A 14,905-nucleotide genomic window follows, 5' to 3' on the forward strand; every position below is an offset into this window, starting at 1 on the left:
TTGAGTATAAATGTGAAGCTCTTTCTGCTGCTATAGCATCCACATCTTCTTCTTAATGGCTGCGACGTTTCCTTTTTGCTTAATATTATATATATTATACACTTCACAGCTAATAGAGAATTTTTCATTTTAAGAATCCGCTCAGAATTGACTGAGTAGGGCTATAGTTAAATATGCTTAAATAAGCTCTTTCTGCTATAAATATGAATCCACACGCTCTGCAAGCCCGTCGGCTGCGACGTTTCCTTTTTGATTGATAATGTTTGATGGAGAAACAACACAATCACGATCCATTACCTTAGGAATCTAGACCCTTCACAGCTAATAGAGATTTTTTTATTTTAACAATCGGTTCAGAATTTATTGAGTAAGTTAAATGTGAAGCTCTTGCTGACTATATCCATGCACTCTGTGTGCAATGTTTCCTTTTCGCTTGATATTGTTTAATGGGCGACAATAAAATCATGAACCATACACCTTATGAAAATATATGCTTCACAGATTATAGAGATTTAAACATTTTAAAGATTGGTTCTGAATTGAATGAGCACAGATTAGTTAAACTGCCGGTGTCCTTACAACCAAACATTTCCTTATTTTTTTATGGAAATGATGTTATTGGACAAAAGATGGGCTTTCTATCTTTCAAATAAAAGGAATTTGATTAGGCCTATTTAAAGAGGTGGTGCCATGGTTTTGCACTTTTTCTGTTTTTCATGTGTCTATGAGGTTGATAGAACTTCATTAAGCTCCCTGGTGGTGTTTTTATGGTGTTTTATTGTCTTCTCTGACTATTTTGAGTTTCTTCCTGGAGGCTGAAACCTTGTAGCCTGGTAAAGCCCCTCCCTCCGGAAAATCTCATTTCCATTTGATTTCAGGAAGGAGTCTGGCCTGAAGGCTTGTCTGGGCGTTTCTAGCCCGTTCACCAAATGGACGAGCCTATCAGCGTCGTCGCTCATCGTTCTGTGATTGACAGCGAAAGTTGGCCAATCAGGTGGCGAGTTCGAGTGAGCCCGAATGGAACCGAGTGCAGCCGACCAAAAACGAATGGCAGCCGTTGTTTTTTGTGCGTTGTATTTACTTTCGGTTTTAAAACGCTCTCAAACTTCTTTTTTGAGGCACGGAATTTACTTTTAAGATATCGTTTGGATAGAATTTAGTTTAGTTGTTTAACTTCATATATGTGGTCAATTAATCATGACAGAGCCTATTTAAAAATAAAAATTCAGAGAACCGGCAGGGGCGGGCAGTGACACGCATGTATCCGAATAAGGCAACCTATTTTGGGCATGGCCGTCTCAAAAGTCCCGCTGCGTCACATTAGTCTGGAGGTGGTAAAAATGCACTGGCTGAAGGGGAACACTGCTGATTGGCTGAAGGGGTTGTCAGTCAACGGTATTGCTCCCGCCCAACTCCAGCCCACAGCCAAAATTGCAGAATGGGCGATCATGCCAGACTCACTCCTGAAATAAATTACAAATGAGATTTTGAGGGAGGGTTTACCAGGCTAGAAACCTTGAGGGTCAAACGTGCCAATAGAAAAACAGCACTTTAATGTCACAGTAAAAATATACCCTCCCCCTCATTATCATAACACAACAGGTGTGGGCATGAGGAGGAGGAGGGACTAGGACAGGTGGGTGGTGCTAAGGTGGTGGAGGAGGTGAGAACCAGGTATACTTAATGAACTGGAGGCGTGTCCACATAAAAACATAATTTTAACACTTTTTGTACACTTTTTTGAAAAGAAGTGTAGTATAACCATAATACCTGATGATTATGTTTGGGGGGGGGGGGGGAATCACTGAAAATCACAGCACCCCGTCTTTAACATTAGGACCATACTTTGGAAGAAATATGTTTTACCCCCAAGTATAAAAAAAAAAAAAAAAAGAAAGACGTATAATCAAAATGACACAACAAAGCCTATTTTGTTTTGTTATTTTTAGTTATTTTTATAAATTATATATTATTAGGGCGCTCGGGTGGCGCAGTGGTAAAGTCCCTGCCAACCACCACGGAGGTTGTGGGTTCGAAATCGAATCCACTGTGGTGCATCCGGCTTTGTCGGACGTCTATGCGAACACAATTGGCCCGTGTTCAGGGGAGGGAAGCTGGGCGGGTAGGGTGATATTGGTCAATGCACGTACTCCTACGGACTGGCGGCACCTGTCAGTGGGGAGTGTTGAGTTGGAGGAGTAGGATGAAGGCTACATCCTCCCGGTGGGGGCTCCTCACTGGCAGGTGAGTGAGTGGGATACAACAGCAGTTACAGCACAGAAATCTCGGGGCGGAGGAATTCATTGGCATAACGACTAAATTGGGGAGAAAGTGGGGTTAAAAAATTATTGGCTCTAACATTTTGCAAACAAAACAAATAATAATTTTTAAAAAAGGGTCAAAATGTCTGTTAATAATAAATAAAAAAGCCTTGCCGAGCCATGTGGCCCATAGGTCGGCTTTATGTACAAGTACACCCTCTGGACATGACGCTAGTATGTCGCAGGGACTTACACCCAATCCAACCCTTGATGCTGAGAGTCAAGCAGGAAGGCATTTGGTCCAATTTTTATAGTCTTTGGTATGACCCGGCCGGACATCAAACCCCGACCTCCCAATCTCAGGGCGGACACTCTAACCACAAGGCCACTGAGCTGGTAAAAATGACTGTTAACAACAGTAAATGTACTTAATGAGATATTGTCTTAACATGTTTTGACTCAATAAAGTACAAAAAAAAACATTAAAGTCACATTAAATTCACAAACTTGTCTGTTATTGACGAGTGATATTGAACTTGTCTTGACATAAGTGCCTGTCACTTGCACTCGTTTGGGTTGCTCATACCCTGCCTGCCTGTGGTTTCCTGTTAAGTTGTCTGCAGTCTTCCAGTCAAGTTCCTCAAGTTCAACTAGATTATACCACTGGTAACCTCTCCTAGACTGGGGGTTGGGGGGTCTGTCAGGGGGTGCCTCAGGGACAACTAGAGGTCCGCTTGGTGTACGGGGCACTACGTGAGCTATTTGTCTGTTTGCACGGGGGTCTGTGGAAATATTAACTGTGGCCACGCCATGACACATGGACCCCAAAGTGGACTTTCATTCCGCGTGTTTCAGTCGAAGTGGTTTTGCCCCCTGAATGTGCATGCAACCAGTAATGATTGTAAACAAGAAACATGTTAAACCTCTCTCTCTCTCTCTCTCTCTCTCTCTCTCTCTCTCTCTCTCTCTCTCTCTCTCTCTCTCTAGAAAGTAAGAAAAAAGACAGACATATGTGCAGATTCAAGTAGCATAATGGCATCATTGGCAGGTGAAGGTATGTAGGCTATCTCTCTCACACACACACACACACACACACACACACACACACACACACACACACACACACACACACACACACACACACACACACACACACACACACACACACACACACACACACACACACACACACACACACACACTCAGGGCCGGTCCTGGCCAATTTGGCGCCCTAGACAATATTTTTCCTGCCGCCTGCCCCTATTTCATAATAAGAGCACCTCAGTCTCTTTAAACAGAAAGTAATACAGAGGACAGGAGCCTATCCTATGTCTGACAGCGCCGCGCCACCGTTTTAAAAAATACATGTTTTCTTTATTTATTTTTGGGCGCCCTCCCCCTAGTGGCGCCCTAGGGAACTGCCTACTCTGCCTAATGGGCACGCCGGCCCTGACACTTCATATATAATTATTATTTTGTATTTCCCTGTTCCCTCTAGGGGGAACATTCACCAAAAATCTACAATCTACAAGCTCACAACGTGTCGCAGATCTGACGCATTGTGAGTTGTAGATCGCCTATTTTTGGTGTAGGATGAACCTGAGCGTACCAAGTACCTACAGTTGCAAGTGCAACTCCGTTTTACGAAGTAGAGAGGGTTTAAGTGGTTAAGTCAAGCATAAGGAAACTCTATAGTGTAATCGAATTAACCCTTTAAGACCGGGAAAGCATCTGAGTCAATTTAGATTTCTTTGGCTATTCAAAAATAGCAGATCTACAAGCTCATAGCGCGGCACCGAGTGCCACGCTATGAGCTTGTAGATCTGCTATTTTTTGAAAAATAGTGAAAAATGTGTGCAAATCTTTGGATATATGTCACTCAAATTTTTGCTTCTGGGGGATTCTACAAATATCTTCTAAATCCTTACCGTTTTTTGAAAAAACATATTTGCTATAATATCAGTGGTCAAACATTATATGGCCGTGGACCCCCATCTCAAAATATTTTGTTCCAGGGACCCCCAGAAGTTGTAAGAGAGTCAAAATTGTTTGCTTTAAAAAATATATATTCAAAGATTTGCAAACATTTTCACGATTAAAAAAAATATAGCTAAAGAAATCTAACAATGACAGAGATGCGTTCCCGGTCTTAAAGGGTTAATGTATTTGTCATAGTCATTAAACCTTTTTTTCTTAAACTTCAAATGTTCGTTCATAACAATATCATTTTCATCCACCAGCTCTCATCACAAATGATGACGAAGTTAGGATTGTGCTGGTTGGGAAGACTGGAGCTGGAAAGAGCGCCACTGGAAACACCATCCTGGGTTTTAAAGCTTTTAAATCTAAGTTATCAGGTACGTCTCTGACAAAGAACTGTCAGAAGGTCACAGGTGTAGTGGCTGGTAGAAGTGTCTCTGTTATTGACACACCAGGATTGTTTGACACCGAAAACCTTGAAGAGATCAAACTGTGTATTTGTTTGGCTGCTCCCGGTCCCCATGTGTTCCTGGTTGTGATCAAACTGGGAAGATTCACCGAGGAGGAGACGAAAACTGTGGAAATAATTCAGGAAGTATTTGGCTCATTGTCAAATAAATACGCCATGATTCTCTTCACTAATGGTGACCAGCTTGAAGTAGATGAATCAGTTGAAGACATTGTGAGAAATACTCCAAAACTGCAAACATTTGTCAGCAAATTTGAAGGTCGCTATCATGTCTTCAACAACAAAGCCAAGGATCCCTCTCAGGTCACTGAGCTGCTGGAGAAAATCAACAACATGGTGTCGGAGAATGGAGGAAGCCACTACTCCACTGAGATGTTCCAAGCAGAGGAAGGGAAACAGATTGCCCGAAAGACTTCAAAGGTAAGAACTGTTCATACGAGGTAATTTAAGAAGTGGAGGCGTGACCAAAATAATTTTGCTATTATGGGTGCGGTAATGTGCAACACTGTACCAAGGTGCTATGCGGTAAAACTGCCCTGAATTAATCATGGGTGTGTTTGGGCGTTACTTTTATCAATCCAATCAGAGTACCTGCTGCCATTCCCTTTAACATCAGCGCAAGACGCAGTGCTATTATCCGTGCCAGTGAGAGCAAACCTCACATTGAAAGGACCAAAGAGACTGCTACTGCTGCCCAAAATATCTGATCTCCAAGCAGTGGTGTATTTTGCCTAGTGTTGTTGGGTTATGAGAACCCTACACTACACGGGGCTTCCACGCAAGGGGAACCTCCAGGAGGGGATTCATCACTAATTAATTTAATTATTAATTTATGTTTTTAATAAATAAAAATAGCAGCCCATATTACACAGTAAAGGCATCTGCTATTATATTTTTTTTTTGTCATTTCCAATATATTATGTAGCCTATAGGATGTTTTCTTTTCGCTTGATATTGTTTGATGGACAGACAATCATGATATGAAAGTACACCCTTCAGAGCTAATAAGATTTTTTTATTTTAAGAATCGGTTCAGATTTGACTGAGTAGCCTACGGTACGGCTATAGTTAAGCTTTCTCTTATAAATATGCATCCACGTGTTCTGCGCGCCCGTCGGCTGCAACGTTTCCATTTCGCTTGATATTGTTTGATTGAGACCAGTGTTGCTATGCTCGTTTTGGGAAGTGCTTGCACTGTATTTTAATGACGTGACGCGCACGTCGCTTAACACCTACACTATAGGTCACACAATGGACCATTGTTATGCATATAGGCTAATTCCTATGTTAATGTACCTGGCGTGAGTCGGGAGCCCTTGTAAACTTTGTTGAAGTGTGAATTTAAAGTAGTTTTAAATCTATGCGTGTGCCTGCGCGTGCTCCTGGTCAAATAGGTTCCGGCACGCCGTGCATGGCCGTCCAGTGAGCATTGCACCCCTGATTGAGACACAATCATGACTGATACACATGAAAGTAGATTCTTTCTTCACAGAATTGACTGCCATAGGCAATATATGCAACATGTTTATCATATATGTGACATATACGAAATTGGCCGCCTGCATATATGTCTTTACATACATATCCATATGTGGCATATATGTGGACATAGAAAAGACATATATGTCCTATATATCCACATATATGCACATTATATGTGCACAGAATATATGCTGCATATATGCCATATTCAGGTTCATATATGAACCTGAATATGTCATATATGCAGCATATATTCTGCATATACTTGCCATATATTGGCCAAAAAAAAGGAAGGAAAAAAGAAAGGAAAAATATAGCTGCAAGCAGCGATAAGCGGGGCCAGGGAATGCAGAAAGAAAAAATAAAGAAGCAATGATAAGTAATATGCACAATAAGCCATAGAAACATAGAAGAATGAACTTGAGAGAAAGAAGACCATGCAATTAACAAATGAGCATTTTCAACCCTCACTAACCCTAACCTCAGTAAAACAACACCTAAGCCTATCCTCAAGAAACACTATGTGTAAACCCAAGAATGCCAAATCATGATCACCTCGATAAATTGTCGCGGACAGGGATCGAACCAGTGATCTACGGACTCCGAGGCTGCCTCTCTTCTCATTGAGCTAGATATATGGCCTCCCTGGTAGTGTCTGTTGATATTTATTATATTAAGTATTTCCGTCCATTATGAACCAAGCCTCTGTGTCCCGAACTACTCTAGATCACTGGTTCACAAACCATTTACCAATAAAGGCATTTTTGTGTCTCCTCTGAACGAAAACTAGTGAAAGTAGCCGATCTACAAGCTCACAAAACGTTGCTATCTGAAAAGTTGTGAGATTGTAGATCGGCTATTTTCACAATGAAGTTTGTCATACATTGCAAAAACATACTCTCTCCAAGAAGCATTTCATGTTACCTTTAACAGTTGCACATGCATTAATTGATACAGTCATGTTTTGTGCGATACAATTGAAAAGTAGCCAGCAAGAGGTGAGGCTTAAACCGGCGAGCCTGCGATCAAGAGGCTGATGCTGAAGCGAGACGTCATTGGACCAACAGACCAGAACCAGTGAAAAAAGAATTCACACTAACACTAAGATCACTCGTTCACAAACCATTTACCAATAGAGAAATTGTACAGTATGTCTCCTCGAAACCGAAACCAGTGAAAGCAGCCGATCTACAATCTGAAAAGTTGTGAGATTTTAGATCGGCTATTTTCACAATGAAGTACGTCATACATTGAAAAAACATATTCTCAAATAAGCATTTCATGTTATCTTTACCGTTTGCACATGTATTCATTGATACAATCATGTTTTTTGCAATTCAACTTAAATGAGTCTGCATCAAGTGAGGCTTGAACCGGCAACCTTGCGGTCGTGAGGCACTTGCTTAAGGGAGAACCATTGGACCAACAGACAAAACCTGTGAAGAAAGAGATCACACTGATGATACAGTTTCACGCAAATAGCAGAAAAATCCTGGGTTTAAGTGTTTTTCAAACTGCTCAAAATTGCGGACAATCTAAGGGCGGAGCTTACTGGTCAACGTGATAGATGTGTTCCTCATGAGTCAAGGCACATGTGTAAGCAGGTTTAATGGCTGTCGGCCAAACGAGGCATGACTTTTGCCTGTTTAAAGTTTGCGTTTTCAAGAAATTGCTATAGCGCCCCCCTTTGACCAATTGGAGTAAGATTGGTGTCAGTGATACTTGGAATGACCCTCAACATTACCGCAAAGTTTCAAAGAAATGTGAGTCTGCATGTATGTGTTAGGGGCAGATGAATAATTGTCATAAAACTGCAATATTCAATGGCTCATTAAAGCTTCATTTTTTCACTTATGGAAAATCCGCTGCATCGTTTTGTTGGCATAGGTCCAAAGTTCATGTGTAAAAAGTTTTGTGCAGATTGCTCAAAAATCCCAGGAGGAGATAGGTTTTAACGGTTTTTCATATAATTCAAAATGGTGGGAGATCTAAAGGTCAGAGGTCAAAAGTCAGAGTTTGAAAGTTGTTCATCATGAGTAGACGCATATGTGTATTGAAGTTTCATGGCTGTAGGTCAAACAGGGTGTGGAATAATCCATGATTATGAAAGATAACTGTGTATTATTATTGGTGCAACAGCAATGTGCTTTTATTGTCCTGCAGGAGTTAGCAAACATGTACTGTTTGAGGTGAGCCTAGTGGTACAGAGTGGGCAGAGGCAGGCTCCCTGCTGTGCTCCTGAGCTTCAAAGACTTCTTGCATACCAGAGACAATAGGCCTTTGTGTGGAAGATAGGGAACAGGTCTCGCTATCAGGTGGGGGATTTCTAAACAAAAGAGATAGCAACTCCGAGCGGGGGAGCTCTGAAGAGAGTGTGACAGGAAGCGGCAGGCAATCGCAAGGCTTTGTGGGTAAACAGAACTTCCGGTTGCTTGAACCTCCCTGAAGGAGGGCACTGTGTGAGAAGTTTATAAAGGAGCCTGTCTAGGAACAAACTTCAGATTCGATAAGTAACTGGCCATGGGTTGTCCCTCGAATATGGGTTCTTGAGTGACCCATTGATCATCTGGAAGAGAGTGGAAAGTCAATAGTAAGTAAAGCATTGTAAATGATTGTATGTTTGATGTGTTCATAATGGGATGAAATCATATCTTAATACTGTGAATGTTCTGTGCTTGTTTTCTCTTACCAGGTTTTATTACCTAACTATTTACCTAAATGTATTGTATGTGTTATTAGTAAAATAAATCACCTTAAAATACATTTGGTACGAGTAATGCCTTAGACTCCATCCTCTCTCTGCCCTTTCATTTGGGCTTAGTAACCGTTGTTTAACTCTGCACAAAGCAGAAAACTAGGTTGGCTATAAAAGTGAACAGTAATAAAACTACTGTAATCCCCGGAGGGGATTTCTTTAGGGTTTAAGCGTTAAATTACGCAGTGATTAAACTGTAGTGTCTCTTAAGAGAGACATCTATGAGTTTAAATTGATTAACCGTGTTATACGTGTTATAACACAGTAATAAACTAGTGATAGTCTCAGGGAAACTTATCTGAGTTTAGTAATTGGAACTCTGCTTGTTACACGGTAATAAGGCTGTAGTGTCCTCGTGGGGGGCATCTTAGAGTTAATAAGCGAATGACACTGTGTTTGAACTCCGCTTATTACAGAGTTATTAAACTATTAATGCCTCTGTGGGAGGCTTTACTGAGTTTAAAGCGTTTAATTACGCATTTATTAAACTATGCTGGTTTTTAATAAGGCCTTCAGAGTTTAAGTATTAATTACCTAGTCATTAAACTACTAGATTTCTTTCGAGTTTAAGTGTTACGCGGTAATTAAAGTCAAATTACCAAGTCATTGAACTACTAGATTTCTTTCGAGTTTAAGTGTTACGCAGTAATTAAAGTAAAATTACATAGTAATTGAGTGTTACAGAGTAATTAAACAATTATGAACCCTTGGAGCCTATGTGATTCTAGAAAGGTATTAGGTCAGTCCTGTAAGCGGATCACATAATTGTATGATCCTGCCAATAGTCTGGTGGTGAAAACCATTAGAGGCGGGATTTAATGTGTGTTATCTAGTGAGATAACATAGCATAAAAATCTCCTATAGCCTTAGGAGTAAAGACGCACTGTCTCTTTAAGATGAGAAGTGAGTCGTAACAAAATAAAGTATCTATTAGACCTGGTTATGGGACAGGTTAAAATAGGTTAACAGCACTAACACTGGAGTAATTAACTAATGTTAGAGTGGAAATCAGCGCCGAAAGAGTCGGTGTGGGACAAAGAGTCTCCAAGAATCACAGCACAAAAGGGAGTCATCGAATCCACGGCGGTGAAAGAGGGACACGGGACAGCCTGCGGCCTACGACGCTAGGACCGAGGCATTGAGACCGTACGGGCCTACGAGAAACCTACCGGGAAGAGACTATCACTATCAGGTTGCTATGAATGAAACAAAGCCCCACAGTTTGTGAGAACTGTGGAAAAAAGACTGTAGATTGAGAAGAAGTGCGAAGCATCAAGTCTATTGTCTGAGATACCGTTAGTGTAGCAAAGCTAGCGCGGGTTACTAAGGGGGTTATATTAGCACAGAAGAGGCTAGTTAGCTCAGGTAACAGCCACCGCTAGCTTACAGTGCTAAGCTAACTATTCTATTGTCTAGCATACAGTGCTACGCTAACAGCCAATACTAACACACCTTGAGATGAGGAGTAGTTAGGTTTGGTTAATAATCTAATCATAGCAATGAGATGCTTGCTTTAAGCTGATTAAACAAACATTAAGAGAGTATTCATGGTTTAACTAGGCTTTATGAGTGACCAGACACTGCAATGTAGCTAAAGAATTAGACTAACAGACAGTGAATGTGAGGTTATCTTATCATTGGAAGTTAAAAAGCCATTGTATACTGATAAGGGGTGGGGGAGGTTACTACCAGTGTAATTCAATGTTTAACTAAACTTTATGATAGACTGATACTGTGAGTAACTAGATGATTAGTGTACAAGAACAGGGGATCAATGGTAATCATTGTGGGTTAAATACTAGAATGTACATTGGTAGAGCAAAATATATCCTATCCAGTATTAATTAACAAAATTAACTAATGTAAGTAGACCATTAAAAGGCTTCTTGCGTGGAATGCTGATAGGGTGGGTGCTATTTTACAGGTTAAACACAGTGTTAATTAATTATTGTTGTTATATAGCTAAAGGCTGAAACAACACTGTTACTTGCTTAAAATAACTGACGATTGCTGTCAGAGCCTATTGAATTTAGACTAACTGAAAAAGCCTATACCTAAAGTCCTATAAGCCAAGAAGGCAAGGTAAAAGGGGGAAAATGGCAGATTTAGCTGATTTAGTGGAAAGGGTGTGGGAAGCGCAGTCAGACTTTGAGATGGCAGCAGAGTACACACTCTATATTGTTAGTTATCTATCAACAAATGAGATAGGTGCAGCGGGAAGGGAGCTAAAAGCCGATTTAGCTAGATTCCTTGAGATTGCTACTAGTTCTATCGCCATACTAGAAGAAGTTGGCAAGGATTCATCTGAGATCTGCAGGATACTGGATGCCTGTGTCCTAGAGTATATCGAGACATTGAAGCTGGTCTGGGTTGAGGTGGAGAGATCACTCCAGGATGAGAGAGGGTCCCACTTCACACAGCCCCCAGTGAGTGAACATCCCCCTGCTGTGAGGGAAGAGCCATTGTCTAACCCCACAGAGATAGCAGCTGAGCCGGTCGTACCTGAAGAGGGGGTTGGAATCACCAGTCCTACAGATGAGCCAGTCGTAAAGGACAAAGCAGCTGAAGGAGGTGAGACTGTAACCCCTACAGATACAGACAAGCCGGACGCTGCTGTGGGGGAAGGGCAAATGACTATCTCCACAGATAAGGCAGCAGATTCGGTCATAAAGCAGGAAGCAGACCACGCTGCAGAGGGGGGTAGGAATGTCACACCTACAGATGGATCAGCTGGGCCAGCAGTCCTCAGAGTGAAACCAGATGGCATCACTACTGCAAGGGACAACGCAGAGACCCCTTTCCACGCTGCTCCGAGGGAGGCAGGGACCCCTTTCCACGCTCCGAGGGAGGCAGAGACCCCTTTCCACGCTGCTCCGAGGGACCACGCGGAGAAGGAGGTCAATCCTGAGGAAGTAACTGCGGAGAACCAGTCACTGGAGATCGAGAGAGCAGCTTCGATGGACAACGCGGCGGAGGGATATCTCCTCATCACGACACGCAGGGAAGGCGACGAGGAGGTCGTGACGGCCGGCGGAGAGGAGCCATCGGCGGTGGGGGAGGTGCCACTGGAGATCGCGAGAGAAGCGAGAGAAGCTGCAGGGGAGACCCCATTCCACGCTGAAGAGGGAGGAGACCACGCCGGGGAGGGTCCAGAGGGAGCCAACGTCGCAGATGAGCAGACCGCCAGGAGGGCAGCTTCAATGGACGTCGCCACGGCGGTGAAAGTCTTCACCAATCCACTCGACGCAGAGGGGAGCCAGTCACTGGAGGTCGCTGAACCAGGAGAGAAGCCGGCGAGGGCGTCAGTAGACGCCGCTGCTGCGACGGACGTCGCCGCCAGCCCACTCAACACGGAGAAGAAGGGATCCGAGTCGCCTGGCAAGGGTGGCGTTCGCTCCAAGCGCCCGTCTACGAAAGGTGGCAGGCAGATGGCCCAAAGCAGACCAGTCAGGCCTGTCAAGGGTGGCGTTAGCTCCAAGCGCCCGTCTACGAAAGGTGGCAGGCAGATGGCCCAAAGCAGACCAGTCAGGCCTGTCAAGGGTGGCGTTTGCTCCAAGCGCCCGTCTAAGAAAGGCGAGAGGGGACCAGCTACCAGCGGACCGGTGGCGTTCAAGAAGGGAGCCGCCGAAGGCAGACCAGTCGGGTCTGTCCGAAAACGGGGACTGGGCGCCAGACCAGCTCCCCCAAAACCCCTCAGAAAGAAGTCTGAGTGGGCAAATCTTGGCATCCGTGCGCCCGCTCGGGAAGAGAGGGGCAGGGTGCTACGTCAGGTCATTTCAGTTCTTACCGCCAGGATCCAGGCAAAGAGAATGCTTCGTCCTGGTGGGGCTGGAATAACTAGAAGAAAAAAGGTGAAGATTAAAGATACACTAACAATCCCTTCTCCACCCTCGAAGGAGGGGAAGAGGGCCACCAGGTGGAGCAAAGCCCCACGCTCTTTCTTGGCAGCGGCCGAGAAGAGCCCCCAGTTGGATGTTGCTAAAAAAGCAGTTCCACTGGTGGCTGGTGGTGCCAGCAAAGTGACGCTGGCGAACGAACTGACATTTGCACTGCCACCCTCAGAGTAAGGGGGCAGTGCAGATGGAAAGGTCCATGAGAAAGCGGCATGGCAGCTGTGACTGGCTAGACAAGGGTTTAGGCCTTTGCAATAGGCTTGACTAACAGGTCTATCCAGTTATTAGCTGTGGACAGTGGTACGCAGTGCGGACAATAAGCGAAAAAGATGCCAACGTGGTGTCTAAAAAATCGAAATGTCTTATTTGAGCGACTGTTTACATAGAATTTCGAGAAATATTGTGTAAAATGAATGTATCATTTCTAGGGTTGGCAGAAGAAATAACTTGCATAATGAAATGTATTAATTTACTGCCGAAAATAAGCCACTAAGTCAAAATGCAACAATAAGTTGGAATGTTCTTCCATGCAACAAAATTATTCTTAACTGATGTTAACTCATGATCTGAGTAATCAGGCCTTTTTGAATTGCTAATTTGTTGATTGTATAAAAAGCATTTTGGGATGTGGGCGAGAGGTTTAAATGCAGAGTGAAGTTTCTTAAAGGTAAGATTGTAGATCAGCCATTTTAAAATCTTTTAAAACCTTTACCCAAGTTACTATGTCAATTGCCATGGCAACATGCCCTAAATAGGACATTGACTTACTAGGGAAAAAAGTGGGAGAAGAAAAGTTTTCCAAAACAATTTGAATTCCTAAAAGTTTGAAAATGACCAAATTGAGAAAGTTAAGTTGAACTGTAAATTATTCCAAAATATGGGTTTAGAGCCACTTAAAGACAATGTGTGATAATTGTGTTGAGAATGTAACCTGTATGAGTGTGGGATCAGAGCAGTTTACAGAGATGAAATCGAACTTTTCCGCCATACTTTAGCCAATTACTGACCTAAGCCATGATTTAAGAAGCCAAAAAAGCTCACAGTGAAAGGGTGGTAGTAGAGGTTGGTTGTGAGAGAACTGAACAGGGTTCAGTTATCACAGGTGGCAGGTGTGGAATAATCCATGATTATGAAAGATAACTGTGTATTATTATTGGTGCAACAGCAATGTGCTTTTATTGTCCTGCAGGAGTTAGCAAACATGTACTGTTTGAGGTGAGCCTAGTGGTACAGAGTGGGCAGAGGCAGGCTCCCTGCTGTGCTCCTGAGCTTCAAAGACTTCTTGCATACCAGAGACAATAGGCCTTTGTGTGGAAGATAGGGAACAGGTCTCGCTATCAGGTGGGGGATTTCTAAACAAAAGAGATAGCAACTCCGAGCGGGGGAGCTCTGAAGAGAGTGTGACAGGAAGCGGCAGGCAATCGCAAGGCTTTGTGGGTAAACAGAACTTCCGGTTGCTTGAACCTCCCTGAAGGAGGGCACTGTGTGAGAAGTTTATAAAGGAGCCTGTCTAGGAACAAACTTCAGATTCGATAAGTAACTGGCCATGGGTTGTCCCTCGAATATGGGTTCTTGAGTGACCCATTGATCATCTGGAAGAGAGTGGAAAGTCAATAGTAAGTAAAGCATTGTAAATGATTGTATGTTTGATGTGTTCATAATGGGATGAAATCATATCTTAATACTGTGAATGTTCTGTGCTTGTTTTCTCTTACCAGGTTTTATTACCTAACTATTTACCTAAATGTATTGTATGTGTTATTAGTAAAATAAATCACCTTAAAAGACATTTGGTACGAGTAATGCCTTAGACTCACTCCTCTCTCTGCCCTTTCATTTGGGCTTAGTAACCGTTGTTTAACTCTGCACAAAGCAGAAAACTAGGTTGGCTATAAAAGTGAACACAGGGCATGAGTTGTACCTGCTCAAAGTTGGCATTTTCAATTGAGTGCTAAAGCGCCACCCTTTGACGAATGACTGTGAGATTCATTTCTTGACTGTTTTACATGAAACACTACCATATGGCCGAATTTCGTAAAAAGCGACCGCACGGTTAAGCCAGAAC

At 42.9% G+C, this 14,905-nt stretch overlaps 1 protein-coding gene across 4 annotated transcripts in view; it reads left to right on the forward strand.

Moving 5' to 3' along the window:
- The window catches only part of LOC308077895 (uncharacterized protein), a 45,999-nt gene that overhangs the window by 17,193 nt on the left and 13,901 nt on the right, over positions 1-14,905 (forward strand). For all 4 annotated transcript variants that reach the window (XM_080418875.1, XM_080418873.1, XM_080418876.1 and 1 more), the window contains 2 exons: positions 3,249-3,315; positions 4,502-5,130. In XM_080418875.1, coding sequence (XP_080275001.1) covers positions 3,294-3,315; positions 4,502-5,130 — 651 coding nt within the window. In that variant the 5' untranslated portion in view covers positions 3,249-3,293. The remainder of the gene's footprint in view (positions 1-3,248; positions 3,316-4,501; positions 5,131-14,905) is intronic.

This window comes from Gymnoscopelus braueri (genome assembly GCF_963280865.1).
Source record: "Gymnoscopelus braueri genome assembly, chromosome: 22".
Lineage (NCBI taxonomy): Eukaryota > Metazoa > Chordata > Actinopteri > Myctophiformes > Myctophidae > Gymnoscopelus > Gymnoscopelus braueri.